Below are 20,662 nucleotides of genomic sequence, written 5' to 3' on the forward strand. Positions count from 1 at the left end.
AGGTGACTGATTTTAGGTGTTAAAGTGGTCACTTACAAAATCTTTCCTATTGCTGGGCGATGGTGGAACACACCTTTGATTCCAGCACTTGGGAGGCAGAGGCAGGTGGATCTCTGTGTAAGTTCAAGGACAGCCTGGTCTACAGAGCAAGTTCCAGGACAGGCTCCAATGCTACAGAAAAACCATGAAAAACAACACAAAAACCTTCACTATGAAACACTAATCTTTCAACCATACAGTTAAATGAAAGCCACATTAAAGAATTTGAGTACTATATTCACATGTCCTCTTGCTGATGATCATAAGGGGAAATGTAGTTCCTGTACTAATTCATCTAGACAGCAAACAATATAAAGTTATAAAACAAACCTATCAAAAGTAATTTATTTGAATGTATTGGAGTGCACATGTGTGTCCGTATGTATATACAGGGCTGAGGTTGACGCTGAGGCTTCCTGAGTTGCTCTCCACTTTAACCATTGAAGCAAAGTCTCTCTCAATTGAACCTGAAGCTTGCCAATGTAAGGACTCTAGCTCACCGGCTGGATTCTGGAGGCTCTGTCTCCACCTTCTGAAAGCTGGAGCTACAGTTGTTAGTACTCACCTGGCATTTTAGGTGAGTTCTGGAAAAACAAACTCCAGTCCTCAAGCTTGTACAGCAAGTACTCTGTCCAATGAACCACCTCTCCACACACCATAATCAACTGTTAAAAGATACACTCAAGTGACTCATACTCAAGTTCTGATCAAATCAAAATGACAAACCAATGGTAATAAAGATGACACAACTCAAGGAGTAAGAATAAGCAGAAGTCTTGTCAAGACATATTCAAAATGTACATAAATCAAAAATTTAATAACATGACCAAATTATAAATGTATTGTGAGCTACTTTTCTCTAACATTATAGAAGCAAAAGTCTCATATTTAATAAAAATATACAGAATGTATAAAAGCTCTAACCACATGTAGACTGCCAAGTATAAATGACGTAGAATGTAAGGTGGTTTCCACATATGGAAACACCCTGTTCAGAAAAAAGCCAATCTGAAGTAAACCCACTAACACACATATTGCAAAGGTACACAAAAATGTTTATCATTTATCATTGTACATAGAGAATAAACTGCAAAAATGAATATCAGAATCTTAATGAGAAATAATACAGTGACCAGCCTAAGTACATCGTTACTTATGGAGCATAAATAGCATAGGTCAACGTAAATTAAATAGTGTATGAGTGAAAAAACAAACATTGTACTATAACAAGGATTTAGAAAACTGAATACTGTGGAAAAGGTTTATTCTGTACAGGTTGGTTTTTAATAAACTATTGGCTACTTGTTACAGTAAATTATCAACAATCTCATTGCAATAGCATTTCCCCAACATTCAGAATCTGGAAGCAAGAGGCCTTTCTTAAATTATTACTTAGTATTTTCTCTCCCACCTTCAAAACACAGAAATAGGTTTTTGAATATTAATTAGCCATTTATGGAAGCCATAAGATACAGATAGTCATTACACAAACTACAGTTAAGGCATCTGGATAAACACTGCCAGCAGGTGTGGGAAAAGATGTTGGGTTTTAGAAGTGGAAGGAAGTATTAAAGAAGTTACAGTATAAAGTTGATGTCCTTCTGAATCCCAAACGAGGGAAAGCCTTGCTGCCGTCCTGCCAAACGCCATGTAACTAAAACATGACTCCAAGGATCAGGAACCCAATGTGTGCAATGGATTAAAGTTCCAGGTAACTGAGCTAACTACTGTAGTAAATTAAAATACCAAATGGCTTTAACTTATCAATACTATTTTGGAAGCTCCATCAGAACAAAAAGAGATTTAATTATGAATTGACCTGGGCTCCATTCTGAACTGAGAATTTTACTTAGTATTAAGACTCTCAAACATCCTAGAAAAGCTGTAAATCATGCTTCATTATTCCTCAAGGGAAACTGGATAGGTTTGATGATACCTGCTTACCTTCCCACGGTTCTAGTTTTGCATACCAAGTAATCCAGTAATTGATCAGAGCATTTAAGCAAAAAGGAGAACAAAAGCAGACTTACAGCAACACATCCTAGATGATATTTTTTTTTAAAAAAACGACATGATAAATGTAAATCATAAAATCAAATGTACTCATGAAGGTACACCTATTTTACGTTACATTAAAAAAAAATCCTATAGACTGCAAACTGTGCATGCTTACCATAACATTTCATCTGGGAAAGCCGATGAGGGGGTTTCTTGTAAATACTCATTGCCATGATAAAAACAATTATGTGCAAACTGCAAGGTCCCTAATAGCAGTTAACAGTTTATATACAGAAAGATGTCACTATCTGATCATACGCAAGAGAACGGATCCCCAGAGTTCATAGCACAGAACAGTAACCACCACAGGCTCCTCCTCCATGGCTCTCTTCCCTGTGTGACAGCTTGACTCCTTTGTTCTGGTTCTCACTTTCCCACAGTCCAGGTGTCTGAATGATCTTTTCAACAAGCTCCTCAAAGGCACACTGAACACCATCACAGGTTTTTGCACTTGCCTCTAAAATTCAAGGAAAAGGATTACAGTATAATTTTTGTTGGACATATTCTCATGTGTTTCTGGAGAATTAATATGGCATAAATAGAAGTCTACAAGATATAAACAATCAAATCAGCATTTGTCACAGGTTTAGAATTGATAATTTCTTCCACTCTACACACAGAGCTACTTAGACTCTACCCACTAATGTATCAGCTTAGCCCTGAGATCTGTAAGCAACTGCACCTTGTAAGCCACTAATCAAACAGCAGTCTAAGTTTTTTCTTAAGTTTTCAGTTAATTCTTCAAATAAGCCCCCAAAGCAGATGGCATTACTATTTTAAAAGAAGGAAACCCATGCTCAACCAAAATGGTTGGCTTGATTTTTCTGAATGTGCAGCTATGTAGTGACACATAGCTAGATGAAATGCCAATAGTCAAGCATACTGGGGCAGTTTATGTGTGCTCACAGGGCCCTCTAAGCTGAGCGCTTCTCTGTCTTTCTCACTATCTGAGGATTCCTTACACTCCTTCTTCACTATTTTATCTCAGATGATGCTCTAGAGTCTGTTTCAGTTTTTTAATAATGAGGATTGGATCTACTGCTTTGTGCATGATAGGCATGTATGCTCTACCATTCAGCTAAACCTCCAGCTACTGATCTGGCATGAAAAGGATGTTTGAAAGTGGGGCAACAGAAACAATTTGGCAAGGATTGTCTGGTCATCCCAATAAAAAGTTTTATAAGCTTTCTGTCTGGCCTGTTACTCTCTGAAAAGGTGAGCTGCCCATGTCACTGCCTAAACTACCCCTTCTCCAGCTCCAGAGACCCTACTTCTCATTTACTGAAGGTTCACACACACTTTTTTTCTAATGTTATCATTCAATCTAAATGTCTGCTAATATTTTCCATCTTATTAACAAGACAGACTTGTTCTAGAGTCTATATATCTTTCATGAAGCCACTCAGTGTCTTTATTCTCCAGGGAAATCATCCCAGAGTGTTGTCTGCATATGCTGCTTTCACTAACTAACCACACAAGCTTTCCTCAACTAGTAGCTGCCAATTCCATCCAAGCGGCACATGTACCAGGGTACCTCTATGAGCCTACATGTACAAGTCTTTAGTAAACTTTAAATTTTAAATTGGGCACAGTAATAAATAATAAACAATAACTATTAATAAAATTAAGCAATTATTAAAATGGAGCACAATAAAATCTCGCTCTTCATGTTTGCAGAACAAGACTGATCATGGTAACTGAAACTATGAAAAGGTGTGCTGCATGTGACAGCAGCACAGTCTACTATGGCTTTTGTTCCCATTACACCATTAATGGCATTCCTTTCACAGCCATCAACATGGCTCCTCTGGTCAGGTTGAGCACACTAACCTCACCTGACATCCTTGGCATTTGGTATCACTTCCCTCCTCTCACTCCTGTGACTCCCAGAACAGTCAACATGCCTAGCAATCCTCCTGTCTCAATGGCACGTCAATCATGGTCTTGTTGCTGGCCCTTCATTAGAGTATACTAGAGGTCAATCCCCAGTCCTTTTGGATCCACATTCTTAGAACAATTTTACCAATAACAGCATTTAAACGCCACCTAAACAACTGGCACGTCTACTGGATATCTGAACACTGTGCCATCCTGTGTCTTAAGTAAAATCCTTGATTCCTACTTCCCCACACCAAATCTGCTTTACTTCAATCCTCCACACCAAGTAACAGACATATAACCCACTTGGTCAAGCTAAAAATCTGTACCTGTCTTTAACTGTTCTCTTTCCTTGGCCTCCTCATACAATTTTTCCACATATACTGTCAGTTTTAACATTCAGAGTATCTCCTGCAGCTATCAACTTCCCAAGACCCACAGAACTAAGTATACCACCAGCTTTATTTCTCTGCGCCACATCAACTTCCTGCTTTCGCTTCATAGACCATACTCTACATGTAAGGAATTCTAGAAGTGTAGCAACTATTCCATGGCACAAAGAATGCATTTTATCTTGTTACCATACTCTAAAGTCTAATCCCATATTCTACCAGCTTATTTATCCTAAATGCATGCTAAGCTCCACCCACAAGCTTCCTTCCTGTTCTTAAGCACACTATGCTGCCCTTACCTCTAGGAATATTGTTAAACAGATTAAACGCAATGCCCATCAAAATCCCAGCAAAATTCTTCAAAGACTTTGAAAGAACAGTACTCATCTTCATATGGAAAAGCAAAAAACCCAGGATACCCAAAGCAATCCTGTACAATAATAGAACTTCTGGAGGCATCACAATCCCTGACTTCAAACTCTACTACAGAGCTACAGTACTGAAAACAGTCTGGTATTGGCATAAGAACAGACAGGAGGACCAATGGAACTGAATAGAAGACCTGGATATCAATCCACACATCTTCGAACACCTGATTTTTGATAAAGAAGCAAAAAACATCAAAAGGGAAAAAGAAAGCATATTTAACAAATGGTGCTGGCATAACTGAATATCAACATGTAGAAGAATGAAAATAGACCCATTATCTATCACCATGAACAAAACTCAAGTCCAAATGGATCAAAGACTTCAACATAAAGCCAGCCACATCGAACCTTATAGAAGAGAAAGTGGGAAGTACGCTTAAACGCACTGGCACAGGAGACCACTTCCTAAATAGAACCCCCGCAGCACAAACACTGAGAAAAAACAATAAACGGGACCTCCTGTGCTGTGGGAGTACCTTCCGCTCCTTCAGCCAAGAGCCGCTGAAATACCAGCCCAATGAGGCATGGTATATTTCTCTTTAAAAAAGAGCGGCAAGTCTCGGCTCGGCCTCTTGGTTCCGGTGCTTGGTTCCGGCTCCTGCTCCAGCGACTAGGCTCCTTTCCTGACGGTTTGTGTGTATGTAAGTTTTACCCCCCAAAATAAATACCACTTTAAAACCTAACTGGTGTGGGATTGATTCGCCATTACTCCTGAAACTGAAAAGCTTCTGTAAAGCAAAGGACATGGTCAACAGGACAAAACGACAGCCTACAGAATGGGAAAAGATCTACACTCACCCCACATCAGACAGAGGTCTGACCTCCAAAATATACAAAGAACTCAAGAAATTGGACACCAAAAGAACACATAATCCAATAAAAAAAAATGGAGTACAGACCTAAACAGAGAACTCTCAACAGAGGAATCTAAAATGGCTGAAAGACACTTAAGGAAATGTTCAACATCTTTAGTCATCAGAGAAATGCAAATCAAAACAACTCTGAGATTCCATCTAACACCTGTAAGAATGGCCAAGATCAAAAACACTAATGACAACTTATGCTGGAGAGGTTGTGGGAAAAAGGGAACACTTCTGCATTGCTGGTGGGAATGCAAGCTGATACAACCCCTTTGGATATCAGTGTGGCGATTTCTCAGAAAATTAGGAAACAACTTTCCTCAAGACCCTGTAATACCACTTTTGGGTATATACCCAAAGGATGCTCAATCATACCACTAGGACATGTGCTCAACTGTGTTCATAGCAGCATTGTTTGTCATAGTCAGAACCTGGAAACAACCTAAATGCCCCTCAGCTGAAGAATGGATAAGAAAAATGTGGTACATTTATACAATGGAGTACTACACAGCAGAAAAAAATAACAACATCTTGAATTTTGCAGGAAAATGGGTGGAACTAGAAAAAAAATCATCATTTTGAGTGTGGTAACTCACACAGAAAGACAATTATCACCTGTACTCATGCATAGGTGGTTTTTAAACACAAAGCAAAGAAAGCCAGCCTACAAACCACAATCCCAGAGAACTTAAACAATGAGGACACTAAGAGAGACGCACATAGATCTAATCTACATGGGAAGTAGAAAGTAGAAAAAGACAAGATCTCCTGAGTAAATTGGGAGCATGGGGACCTTGGAGGAGGGTTGAGGTGGGGGGGGAGCAGAGAAAAATGTAGAGCTCAATAAATATCAATTTAAAAAAAGAAATACTTGCTACTTCCTCAGCATCGAGATGAGTACACTGATATTTCTGATCAACTATGTCACCATGCCAGTATTCTCTCTTCCTTTCTTTCCTTCACAGCATTGCTTCCTTGTTAAACCTGCTTTTCCACACTAGAATGCAAGCTAAAGCATTCTTTAGTTCAATTCTATATGCTCCTCGGAAAAGTGGGGAAAACTGATACATGAAGATGTGGGACATGCAGCAATTCAACAATAAAGGTGGCATCCAATTCCCTTCAGAACAGCAACTCACCAGCCACTTACACCATACTGCTTCAGGCTATGTAAATGTTTAAGTTCACCTTCAAGTTCCTAGTATTTGAATAACACAGGATAACTAGATCACTAATTCCTAAAGTTGCTGACACATCAGAATCAGTGTGGATAATTTTTTTTTTAAACATGACTGTGTGTGTGCCTGTGTTCACACATGTAAACTTGTGTGCCTTCAGAAGCCAAAGGATCTCCCTGGATCTGTCAGTCACCTATATAGGTGCTGGAAATCAAATGTGGGTCTGTTTTAAGAGTAATAAGCACTCTTAACTGCTGAGTTAACTCTCCGGCCTGAGCTTGAGACTGTTAAGAAACTTTTAGTCCCATGACAGCAGAGAGAAAAAGTTCAGAGGTAATTAAGGTATAGTCAGGCCACTCTTCTAGTGAAAGGGTTGAGAAACTTCTGCAGGCAGCCAAAGATTAAGTATTTTTGGCTTTGTGAGCAATATAGCTTGATAGGAACTACAGACATTCAAGTATTACAAAAGCAGTCAAAGGCAGTAAACAAATTAATAAGCATGCCTGCACTTAATATACAGGGGAATGATTCATGCTTTAGCTTGCCAACCTTGTGCCTCAAACATTAATATGCTTAAAACTATACAAGGATACCACTAAAATTCAGATTCCAATTCAAAAACTGGGTTACAGCCTGGGACGATGCATTTCTATTAGTACCAAGCTCCTAGATGGTGCTAATGCCCTGTATACCAGTGGGAACAATTCAATTATATTCTATGATTTCAACCAAAAGGAAAGGAATCTAATCCTACAGTTAGATTTTGTATCATTAGACAACAATGAACTGCATATATTTTATGGTTCTTTCAGGAAATCAACAAAACTACCATTTCAAAATTTTTCCTTAAGACTGAAAAGATCCACTTATATACTCACCTATGAACAACATAGAATGTTTGCGTGCAAATTTCAGGCCTTCATTTCTATCAACTTCACGATTTTCCTAAAAGATAAAAGCAACAAATTTTAAAAGATGCCAGTCATCTGTGTGGGTGGTGGGGTGTGACTGTATTCCCAACTACTTAGAAGACTGTGGTGGTTTGAATAGAGATGGCACCCATGGACTCATGTGTTTGAATGCTTGACCCATAAAGAGTAGCATTAAAAGGTGTAGCCTTGTTGGAGTAGATATGGCCTTGTTGAAGGAAGTGTGGCCTGGCTAAAGGAAGTGTGTCACTGTGGGGGTGGTCCTGGAAATCTCATATGCTCAAGTTATGCCCAGTGTGGTAGACAGTTCATTTCCTGTTGCTTACAGAACAAGACGTAGAACTCTCAGCTACCTCTCCAGCACCATGTTTGTCTGCATGCTGCCACACTTCCTCCTATGATGATAATGGACTGAACCTCTAAATTGTAAGCCAGCCCCAACTAAATGTTTTCCTTGTAGCAGTTGCCACTGTCATGGTGTCTTCACAGCAACAAAAACACTAACTAAGAAGTTGGTACCAGGGACTGGAGTATTGTCGTGATAGGCCAGAGCATGTTTTGTTTGAGAGAATGTGGACTTTAGAATTATAGATTAGAAGAGCAGTTGAACACTTTTAAGTGAGGTTTAAATGAGCCTTCCTAGTAGGAACATGGAAGACAGTGATGTTGAGGGTGATCTGAACTGTGGGGGTCTGGCTCAAGAGGTTTCAGAGGAAAAGAATGTTAGTATATGGCTTAGAAACTAGTCTTATGATATTTAGGTGAAGAATCTGGCTGGTTTTTGCCCTTGTCCGAAAAGTCTGCCTGAGGGTAAAGTTTTGGATTAATTCCATTGGCAGAGGAAATCTCAACACGGGTTAGTATAGACTCTGTCATGTGGTCATTGGTGTTCACTCTATGAAGAGCTATAGTGAAAAGAAGCAAGCTGAGAAAGGAAAATTACAAAATGTACAACTTAAGGAGTACCAAGAAGTGTTCAAGGAGATGAACAGATTAAATGAAAGCCTGATGTTAAATGGAATAAAGGGACTGGAGACCTCAGGGCAAGACCTCATCTAGCTAAGACGACAAACTGTGAAAAGGAATTAAAGAACAACTTGGGTCAAGGCATGGTAGTACATGCCTTTTATCCTAGCACTTAGGAGACAAAAGCCAGTCTAGTCTACAGAGCAAGTTCCAGGACAGTCAAGCTTAGGCAGTGAAGGAAACCATCAAACCCAGAAAGTTGACCAAGATGTAAATGAATGAGCGTGCCATGTTCCAGCCCCCGCAAACAGCAGAACCGGGTAGCTTCAGTCTAGAGGTCCTGGCTTTAGAGTCATGGACAGAAGAGGCTATGGAACCTTCAGTAACTAAAGAAAGTTGCTGAGGCCAGGCACATGGCAAGGATGTCCTACATGGAGCTGTGAAGGTGAAGTTTGGATTGCCTTGGAGTTCCCAAGATGTTGACGGTTCAGAGTCATGGGACACTGGCTGAGGAGAACTGCTAACACAGTGGAAGCAGCCCAAGATGCAGTCAACACACTGATAGGAGCTGGATGTCCTGACATTCTGACATCAGACGTGGAGATGCAGTTTAGAGTTTGCCCAGCTGGTTTTCAGTCTTGCTTTGGTCCAGTATTTCCTCATTACCCTCCTGTTTGGAATGGTAATGTATATCCTGGGTTGGAAGTATGTGATCTGTTTTTCTTATTTTGATTTTGTAGGGGATTATAGTTAAAGAGATTACATGAATCTCAGAAGAGACTCTGAACTTTTAAAGATTGTTGAGATTGTGACAGACTATGGGAACTTTTGAAATTGAACTAAATGCATTTTGTATTACGTAATGGCTACAAGCCTATGGTGGTCAGGGAGTAAAATGTAGTGGTTTAAATAGGTATAGCCCCCATAGACTCACTTGTTTGAATACTTGGCCCATAGTGAATGGCACTATTAGTTTATGGCCTTGTTGAAGTAAGTGTGCCCTGGTTGAGGGAAGTGTGTCACTGTGAGGGTGGTCTCGTAGGGCTCATATGCTCAAGTTACACCCAGTGTGGTAAGACAGTTCACTTTCTGTTGCTTGTGGATCAAGATGTAGAACTCTTAGCTGCCTCTCCAGCATGATGTCTGCGTGCATGCTGCCATGCTTCCCACCATAATAATAGACTAAACCTCTCAACTGTAAGACAGTCCCATTAAATGTTTTCCTTTGTAACAGTTGCTGTGGACATGGTGTCTTTTCGCAACAATAGAAACCCTAACAAAGACAAAGGCCAAGAAGATTTTAATTCTGGGACCAGCCTGGACAAGTTAGCACGACAAAATTAAAATGAGTTGGGATGAAGCTCCATGGTAGAATATGTGTTTAGCATGCAGTAAGTGCTGTATTTCAATCTCATTTCTCCTCCTCACCCCTCCCCAAAAAGAGCTACCCAAATGTCAAGTGTCTGCTTTTTACCTTATCAATTTTATTTCCAACTAGCATGTTTACTATGTCATTTCTTGTACAGTATGTTTCCAATTCATTTAACCAATTATCCAGTTTAACAAAGGTGTCTCTTCTTGTGACATCATAAACTGAAATAAAAGCAAAGCCACTAATTTAAAAATCACACAAAATATGAGCAATGATTATTTCTGATACTCACTAAAAGCTAACAGTGTACAAGCAAGTCTGGTTTTTGTTAATTCTTCACTGCTTACTAGTGAACACTTATAACAAATTAAATCACTAACACATCAGTTACAACAAAGCTACAGCTTGATAATGCTGAGGTCTATCTAAGCAAAGCATTTTAATCTAAATCTTAACAAGATATCAAAATATTACATGACTTTAAACATCTATGAACCTCTTTTTTTTTTAACAAGGATCAGAATTTGCAACTTTAAAAAAATGTAAGTGTAGTTCTTGTGTTGGCTAGTATTATATCAACTTAATACAATTTACAATTATCTGAAAGGAAGGAATCTCAATTAAGAAAATGACTTCATAAGATTCAATTGTAGCTGAGCGATGCTGGCACATGCCTTTAATCCCAGCACTTGGCAGGCAGAGGCAGGCAGTTCTCTGTGAGTTGAACACCAGCCTGGTCTACAAGAGCTAGTTTCAAGACAAGTGCCAAAGCTACAGTAAAACCTGCCTCAAAAAAACAAAATAAAATAAAATAAAAGGTTCAGCTGTAGGTCACTTTCTTACTTAGTGATTTGTGGGGGGCGGGGAATGACCCTATCCACTGTGGGTAGTGCCAAACCTGGGCCGATGGTCCTGAGTTCTATAGGAGAGTAGGCTGGCAAGTCACGAGGAGCAAGCTAGTAAGCAGCTCCTCTCCACGGCCTCAACATCAACTCCTGCCTCCAGGTTCCTGCCCTGTTTGAGCTCCTGCCCTGACTTCCTTCGATGATGAGCTATGATGTGGAGGAGTAAACCAAAGAAACCTTTCCTCGCCAACTTGCTTTTGGTCATGGTGTTTGAGTACAGTAACAGGAACCCTAACTAGGACAGAAATTGAGTGAAAGTGATCCTGTGTAGCTTCCTCTGTTGTTATTTTTGTTTTGTGTCATCTTGTATCATTAAGAGTTTGATTTCAAACTGTTTGCTACTCTTAAAAAATAACATACCCAAATAGAGAATGACTATGAACTTCTCAGCAGATTATCTAAAAACCAAATATTCTGATTTTAAATTTTGATTTATTATGAATTCTTAATGGTGTTTAGAGCTATTTTTGATTTAAAAAATTCTACTTAATAACAAATACTCTGTTTACAGTCTGAAGAAAGTGTTAATTTACTGATAAATGAAGACTAGTTTCAGTAATACTCTAGAACAGATGTGGGTTAATTTTCAATTTATGTCCTCATCAACATATTTTTTAAAACCAAAGATAATGATCTTCTCTTTTGTAAATTTCCACACAAATAATTGAAAAAAGCTAACTTTAATGTTTAGTAATATCAAATAAATTCTCTATAATTTACAAGCGCATACACATGAACACATACACATAAAAAAGTAGTCCTAAAGAAATTAAAATACTGATCTTCCTAGATTAGAAATTACAATGGACAATATTTTATATAATATATTAAAGTAAAACACTTACCTAATATAACTCCCTGTGCACCTCTGTAGTAGCTGGGAGTTAATGTTCTGAACCTCTCTTGACCAGCTGTATCCTGGAAATGACAATAAATTATTACTACGTAAAGCAAACTCTAAATAGCATATCTTCAATGTTATTGAATATATTTAAGAAAGTAAAAAAAAAACTTACTAAAAGCACTCAGAAATTAATATGATGTACACTTACTAGTAAGTGTTACCCAAATAAAATCAATTAACACTAGGTCATCTCTACAGAAACACAAGTGAAGGTTCTCTGCCATTACAGCCTTAAGAATTTTATCACACATGAAACACATTTCTTTGAAAGTCATGATTCTTAACTTCAGCTACACAATCAAATTACCTGGGAATATTTATGTCTAATCCCTGAAGATTCTGACTGAATCCATCTAGGCAATCTAGGTTGGGGACAGTAAAACCCAATCTTCCCAGGTTATTATGATGTGAGAGATACAGGAGTATCATATTTCAGAGAAGAGATTTTAAAGATATACTTTTTAAAAAAGGTATAAAATATATAAAACAAAATGTATTATAGTGAGAGAAAGAAGAAAGCAGGGAAGGAGAGAGAAAGGAGGAGGAGGAGGAAGGAAGGGAAAGAAACAAATTTCATCTTCTTCCAGGCCTCCTTCCTAGTTGCTCCGGCATCTCTGCATTGTGTTTCAACGTATTTAGGATCTTACAGAGCTGCATCTGGCAAACTGCTGCTTCAGCCTACTATAACCTATTCTTACTATAATGAAAGTTTACTAAATAAAGTCTTAATATTTCCAGGCCCATTCATATACATATCACTACATGGCCCAGGTTAAGGTTGGATTAAATATTTACTATCTGCCCCAGATAGTAAAGATAGAGGTAAGGTAACCTGAATGAACGTAAAGATATACATCAAACCCCATCTTCCTGCTAGAATCACTGTGCAAAAGCAACTTTTGCCATAGGACAAGCACAAGTTGGAATTTTTTTTTTTTCGGTCTGGCCAAAGAAGAGAAAGCTGTAAGACAACAGAGAGTATCTGAGAAAATTTGTCGTCTCACAAGAGACACTTAAGAGGAGAACCACTTCCAACATAAAAAGCTTTGAAATATCCCATCGTTGCTCCCAGATTCACAGCAGCAAGAACACTACCCCTAGCTCTGCTTCATTTCAGATAAATACATGTTTAAACTTTCTGATTACAAAATTGTAGTGAAAACCCCATTTCTCTCTTCAAATTCCTCAGGCTTCAAAGTTTCTTACAAAACCTCCTTCTCACAATCCTCAATTTGCATACATGTTTAAGTTTTTAAAAACAATTTTATAAACTAAAGCTTCATCAAGCAGACATACTACCAAAAGCAGATTTATAATTGGTAATGATACAGGTAACTATTTTAATAATCATGACACAGCTATCATTGAGTGATCAAGACTGAAATTTGTAAAAGAAGTCAACTGGAAGCCCTGATACAATTTTTAAGTGATAGAACAATTATGTGTCTAATTCTGTCACCACAGTAGAATGCAACTGGTTTTAATACACCCCTACAGAATGCAACTAAAGAAAAGTTTTCTGCCATGTTAGGCTTAAGATTTCTTAATCACATATGAAATCTACTTCATTGAAAGACAAGAAAATATATATTCCAATAGTCAAAAATTTAAATCTACAGCTATTTGAGACATTCCAACCCAGGAAAATAGAGGCTAGAAAGATGGCTCAGCAGTTAAGACCACTTGCTGCCCTTGTAGAGGACCTGGGTTTTGTTTCTAGTACCCATACAGTCAATCACTAGTCTGTAACTCCAGTTCCAAGGGAATTCAACACCCTTTCATGGACTCTGGGGACACTTAAGTATGCACCTGGTACACAGAATACATGCAGGCAAACATTCATATGACATAAAAATATTATACTGTAAAAAAAAGTTATTATAAGAATCATATTCTAGCAATTTACCTACATACAAAGAAATAACAGCATTCAAATACTCAATATCCATTAATACTAAAACTCTCAGAATTCCACCATGAGAAGCATTTTAATACTCCAGATTTTCTTTTTTAATTTTTATTGTTGTTTTGTCTTTGTTTTGAAAGAGAAAGGGAACAGATGAAAAAGCTACCACTAGCAACACTGTTTCACCATTCAAAAACTGTTAGTTATTAGTTATGAAACAGAAAATTCCAGTAAATTAATTTCTAGATCTAGCATAGGGCATTCTAGTGTGAACTCTAAAAACAACTTCAAAAATTGCCTTTGGGCTGAGATGGCTAAGGAGGTAAAAGTTGGCTGTGTTTGGTCCTGGGATTCCATGGTGGAAGGAGGTAACAGATTCTGGAAAGTTAATTCCTGACCTACAAGCATGCTGTGGCACTTGCGTGCCCTCACTCATTGGCAATCTCACACACACACACACACACACACACACACACACACACACCATGTAATTTTCATAATTTGTATGTAAGAGTAATTTTGACAATTTGTATGTGAAAATGTAACTAAGACCAGATGTTAAAACTTTGGCATTTTTTGATTCATTTATACAAACATTTTAGTATGATAATTTCTTGCACCACAGCATTAGACTAGAATTTATAATAACTGTGAACTTAATAGTCAAACATTAATAAGCTTTTGCTTCTGTTTATCTTTAAAACCAGAAATAAATGTAGAGTACATTGACATCTTTGTTCAGATGAAAGAGGCCAGTCCTTTTGTATTCTAGGGTTATATTTTTCTAATGGAGAAAGGTAAGGAAATTAGAGATTACTAAAAACAAATATGGATTAAACCCAAGGGCTGAAAAAGCCCTAGAAAGGCTAAATAACAGAATTCAGAGCGTCCAAGTGAGGCAAGGGTGTAGAAAAGAGGAGGAAACAAGTTCCCAGAGGCCATATGTGTCATAATGAGTGTGCACTTTGGAGGCAGTGGGGGCAGGGCTATGCAGCTAATGAAGAGAGGAATTCACTCACTGTATGTGTGTGTGTGTGTGTGTGTGTGCGTATATATATATATATATATATATATATATATATATATATATATCCTAGCAGAAATTAGGATAAACTATGGACTCAGACATTTCTAATATTGTCTGAAAGCACCTCTCCCCCAAATATGACATGAGACTCATATGTTACTACAAAGCTTAAGATAAGAGTATCCCATACGTTTCCTTCCTACTCCACATTACTGCAGTGGTGTGACAAACTACAAAAACCCTCTAGGGCAAGAAAGTCAGGGCTACACACATACATAAGAACATAAGCACACATTTACCTTATAAATGACAGAGTAGAAAACACAGCAAGCAAAGAGCTAATACTTTTACTATGTGAACACTTTATTTTTCCAAAATGGTCCTTTACTACTGCAAGTGAGAATTCAGTTGAAAGTAAACAGAACAGACAGAAAATAAGTTGTTTAAGCATCAAAAAAAAAAAACAGAAATCATAAAATCTCTTTATTATGCCTAGAAAACTTTATAATTTATCTATCTGATATGACTGCTTACATTATGAAGATTAAAAAAAAAACTAGCATGGAAGAAATTCCCAGTCCTTAAGTGACAGAATACAATTACAATAATACAGAATATAGTTACATAACTCTTTAAAGACTTTAAATCATGGAAAAAACAAAGGTTAATATAAAATGGACTATGAACAGAAGTAAACCCATTTGCAAATATGATCACAATCAGAAAAAAACTCAGAAATAAAGTAAGTAAAAAAGTTATTAGAGAGACAAAAATGAGGAAGAATGGCAATGCTTAACACAAAATCTCAGAGAGAATATGGCAATATGATCGTGGGAATGAAACACAGTATTGGGTCTTCACACTCTTTCAGCCACCATTTCTGCTGCTAGCCTTACAACCCTAATAACTAGATGAGCACACACAGATGCAGAAAGTGGGATGCTTACGGAAACAATGGTTATCTTTGTGGACAACTGTTATCAAATCAAATACCTTTGACTGGAAATTGATAGAACTAAACTAGAGCATGCAATGGGTTGGAACATTAGGAGGCCACTCAAACTGATGCACCTCTATCTTTACTGATACGGAAATAAGTTCACATGCAAATGGGTGAGTAGAACAAAGAGGAAAACAAACAGGTTAAAAACATAAAACACTCTTTCCTTTGCAAGATGGAATATTGTATAAGCATAATGTATCATCACATGCCTAGGTATTTATAAGAACAGTAATTAAAGATAAACTAAACTTTTTATACACTGATTTTACACTGGATAGAATAGTTCACACTTTAGGATAGTCCAGGGTTATTGTTCTGGTCACAGGGAAACCAATATTTAAAAAATAAAGATAAGCCCATGGCAAAGATGCTCCTTCAACAATACCATTTGCCTTTTCATAACTCAGGAACTAGAAAATAGATACAGACAAAACAAAAACAATCCTCCTCAGGAGAAAAAAACCTCCCTGCAACCACGGGTCAGAATCTTCTCCAGAGTTTACCCCTCAAAGCAGTAAGCAGCAATGGCAGAAAGAAGTAATAACCCAACCACAAAAACATGGAAAGCCAGGATTTGTAAATTGTTCAAAATATCTTAAGATGTCAAAATGACATTTTTGAGAATGTTTTCTGTTAGACATTACTGTTCTTATTGATACTAAATACACTTGGGAAAGAGGCAAGTAGACTAAAGTTCAGAAAACCTCAGGAGGATGAGTTACATCCCACAACCAGGAGCACTTGCTGCTCAGCCTGCTACTAGCATCCAGGACAGCAGTTCTCTTTTACACACTGTGATGGGACATATTTGACAACAACCACCTTCCTGGCACACTACAGAAAAATGTTCTATTTTTGAAGGTGCTATACATTTCAAAACTTTTAAAAACTCAAATAAATTCTGAAGGCATTATATGTTTCAAAAAATTTTTAAAAGCCTCTGTCAAATTAGTTATAAGATGCAATTATTATTACTGTACAAACTTTAGGTAGTATCAAATCCCCAAGAAAAGTTATTTAATACAAAATGTCCATTCACCTCTAGAACACTAAACAAAATCAGGTTCTGCTTTGTTACAAAAGGCTAGCTGGAGAGATCGTGCCTCACAACTATCTGTAACTCCACATGCGGGCAAAACACCCATATACATAAAATTAAAATAGAAATTAAATAAATAAAATATATGTTAGTGGGCGTGAAAGATGGTTCAGCTGTTAAGAGCATTAGCTGCTTGTAGTGGTGTGAATTAAAATGGCCCCCCATAGGTTCACAGGGAATGGCACTTATTCCAATGGCACTTATTCCAATAAGGTGTGGCCTTATTGGAGGAAGTGTGTCCCGGGAGGTGGCTCTGAAGTTTCAGATGCTCAAAACAAACCCAGCGAGTCTCTCTTTTCCTGTTGCCTATTGATCTGGATGTAGAATTCTTAGCTCCTTCTCCAGTACCACGTCTGCCTATGTGCTGCCATGCTTCCTGCCATGATGACAGTAGACTAAACCTCTGAATTGTAAGCCAGCCCCAATTAAATGTTTTCCTTTATAAGAATTGCCTTCATGGCCTCTCTTCACAGCAATAAAAAAAATCTAACTAAAACACAGATCTTCTAGAGGACTCAAATTGGGCTGCCAACATCCATAGCTGGCAACTTATAACCTTCTATATCTCCTGTACAACATGGCATATAGACATAAACATAAACAAAATAAAATTTTAAAAGGTATATTTTGAAAATTCTTACCCATATTGCAAGTTTAGCCTTATTTCCATCCACTGAAATCGTTTTCACCTTAAAGTCAACACCTTGAAGAAATGAAAATTTTAGTAAGTCAGCCAATAAAATATATGTAATTTTTAAATTATAAAGAAAACCAGAAAAAAGGAAAAATACTTTTCAAATACCTAAATTCTGAAAATTTTAGACCTGAAAGCTGAAGGTCATCAATAAGGACAGTTCAGGATTTATAGTATAAATGGAAAGGGCTTTAGGAGTCAAGATACCTACCTGTACTCCAGAAAAGGAAAACTCAAATTCAGCTGAGATGATCATAGTACATACTGACAACCAGCAGCTGCAACTGAAGTTGTAGCTAATCCAAAGAAGAGTGCTATTTGCTGATTATGGATCACTGCTATTTTCAAAGACTCTATGAACCTTCGTTCAGAGCATTGTCTAACCCATGATAAGGATACCACACCCATCAACTGTCAGCAATATGGCTCCTGTACAAGACTACACAGACAGACCAACACAGAGCAGGTAAGATTTTATAAGCCCCTATCCCTAATTGAAGATTATACGTAGTCAGTGGTTGCTGAGAGGGAGAATCAGTTTATTTCAGAGAACAGTTCTCTGATAGGTTCCCAATCCTACATGGTCAGCCCTAAACACACACACATACAGGTATCACAGACTGGACTCAGTAGGCGGGGGGGGGGGGCATGTAACAATAATAAGTATAGAAGTCATGAATTCAGGAGGGGATATGGGAAGGGTATGGGATAAACTGGGGAGGAAAAGGTAGAATGACGTAAATACACTTATGTATGAAATTCTCAAAAACTTAAAATTAATTTAAAAAAAAGTGTTGTCTACCAAACTCGAACACTAACACAATCTTAGCTGTAAGAGGCGAGGGAACTACTAAACACGTAAAAGGGTCAACTTCTCCTTGTATTATGAACTCAAAGCTTTTTCCCCTGGGTAGGGAAAGTATTATATAACTTAGTGAATGATCACCTGCAACTGTATTATTTTTTTTAATGTGTATAAAAACACTTAAACCAATCCCTCTATTAGTGTTCCTAAGTGAAAAGAACTTTGGCCCCAAGTTCTCTGAAAATCTGCTATGAATACTAAGGAGGGCTTCATAAGAAATCAAATGAGGCCACAAAACATTCTCTCCTTTCAAGGAAAGGGAATTGATACAGGCCATCTGGCCCAAATGAACAGTAACTGCCCATGTGTCTTTAAAATATCATCAGTGTAGGCTACTCTACTGGTCAGAAGGAAATACTAGCTCAAAACAAGATCCTATGAGCTAGTCACAACTAATTCACAACAAAGCCAACTAAAATAAGCAGCATCCTCTCATACTAAATGGTTTCTTTTTATGTTTTCGTTATTGTTGTTTTCTAAGACTGGGTTTTTCTGTGTAGCCCTGGCTGTCCAAGAACTCACTCTGAAGACCAGGCTGGCCTCAAAGTCAGATCTGCCTACTTCCCAAGTGTTGGGATTAAATGTGTGAGCAACCACACCCAGCATACTAAATGTTTTCTAAAAATCTTTATGTTTATTTAAAAAATGTCATAATACACTAGAATATTTGTAATCTTTGGAGGTCTTCTGGTAATCCATTACATATACAACTTATGTAAAAATATGCATTATAGTCTTCTATATCATAAAGATCCAAAGATATACATGCACATGAACTCACACATACACACAAATTGGTGTGCTGAGCTTGAGTAATAAAGGGATTGATCAAATTATGCTTAGAACAACAAACAATAATAAATAAAAGGACAGTGCTGATTAAAAAGTCCAAGAAAAACAAAAGTATAAAATTTCTTCTAGCCAATCTATGCAGGAATTCCCAGGCCCCACCCCTTACAAGCAGTAAATAGTTGATGGAGGAGGGAGCATAGTGGGTATTGGCTTTGCCCATAACTTTGGGTTATTTGACCCCATAGTGGCAGTACTTCTGGTCTAGTGACACCTTACAGGAAAGAGAAGGGGCAGTCTCTCTGTCTCTCTCTCTCTCCCTCCCTCTCTCTCTCTCTCTCTCTCTCTCTCTCCTGGAGACTGCTGCTTCCATTCACACATACGCCTCCCCGCCCCCCCCACCTCCGCATTTATCTGCCTTGTTGTGCATCCCCGAGTGATCCTAATAAACCTTTGATAGCCCTTAAAACTGTCTCTAGTGGATCCACCCACAAGGGAGAATCACTCTTCTTCAAGGAAGTGGCCACTGGTTATATTCCCATGCTCTAGTACAAGCTCCACAGCCATAGGACTAAGCATGGCAAACAAAATAAATAAATAAAACCACCAACAGGAGGAAAATCATGCTACATACTGGAAACCTAACCAGCTTCCCAAGCCTGGAGAGGTAATAGATGTTTGAAAAGAATCTAACACCTCCATTTTGCCAGGTCAGCACAATCCCTGTTAGGTCTCAAAAAAAGATAAATCTCACTCATTACCTGTGACTCCTCCCAGCACTTCTCACCCCACCCACTGTCCTAAACCTCTCCCTCCCAGGGGCTGGCTTCCACTTCCCTTCCTCCAGTCATTTTGGCCACATGGTCTTGGCCTACATCTCTCTTGGTCAGCAGCTGCTTTCTTGCTCTTCTTTCCCATTTGGCCTCTCATGGTCCGGTTTAGTCTGCCAGCCATGTTCTTCCAGGACTCTTCCCTCTGCCTGCTTTCTTTTTTATATCTACAATAAAAATCTTCTCCATACTTTAGGAGTAGTCAAGCCCTCCTCCTTTTATTTCTTTTTTTCATTCACTTACCATATTCTAAAGCCTATCCTTATACCCACAGATAAGTGTAGCTATCATCCACCATCATTGAAACCTCTCTTTACAGATAATGGAGACCATCACAAAAAGGCACAACTGGACACAATGCAGAAATCAACAGATCACAGCAAGTCCAGCCCCAGAGGAAACATCTGTGCCATGGCTACTGCATTTATGACTCAGGGAATATGGTGAAAGAGGGAGCAGAAAGAGTGTAAGAACCAGAATACCAGGAAGTCTTCTGCTCTCCTAGAAATGGCTGCATAAACAAGACCTGAACAATGGCCA

The 20,662-nt window shown here is 38.1% G+C and overlaps 1 protein-coding gene across 1 annotated transcript in view; it reads right to left on the minus strand.

Annotated features, from left to right (window-relative positions):
* Nucleotides 1–828: 828 nt before the first annotated feature.
* Rab18 (RAB18, member RAS oncogene family) overlaps nucleotides 829–20,662 on the minus strand; it is a 40,523-nt gene continuing 20,689 nt past the window's right edge. The window contains exons 3-7 of the mRNA XM_085699662.2: nucleotides 17,586–17,647; nucleotides 11,851–11,923; nucleotides 10,203–10,321; nucleotides 7,712–7,778; nucleotides 829–2,554 (exon numbers count right to left, since the gene is read on the minus strand). Of these exons, the coding sequence (XP_085555788.2) occupies nucleotides 2,379–2,554; nucleotides 7,712–7,778; nucleotides 10,203–10,321; nucleotides 11,851–11,923; nucleotides 17,586–17,647 (497 nt within the window). The 3' untranslated portion in view covers nucleotides 829–2,378. The remainder of the gene's footprint in view (nucleotides 2,555–7,711; nucleotides 7,779–10,202; nucleotides 10,322–11,850; nucleotides 11,924–17,585; nucleotides 17,648–20,662) is intronic.

This window comes from Myodes glareolus, chromosome 14 (genome assembly GCF_982192425.1).
Source record: "Myodes glareolus chromosome 14, mMyoGla1.1, whole genome shotgun sequence".
NCBI classification, from domain to species: Eukaryota; Metazoa; Chordata; class Mammalia; order Rodentia; family Cricetidae; genus Myodes; species Myodes glareolus.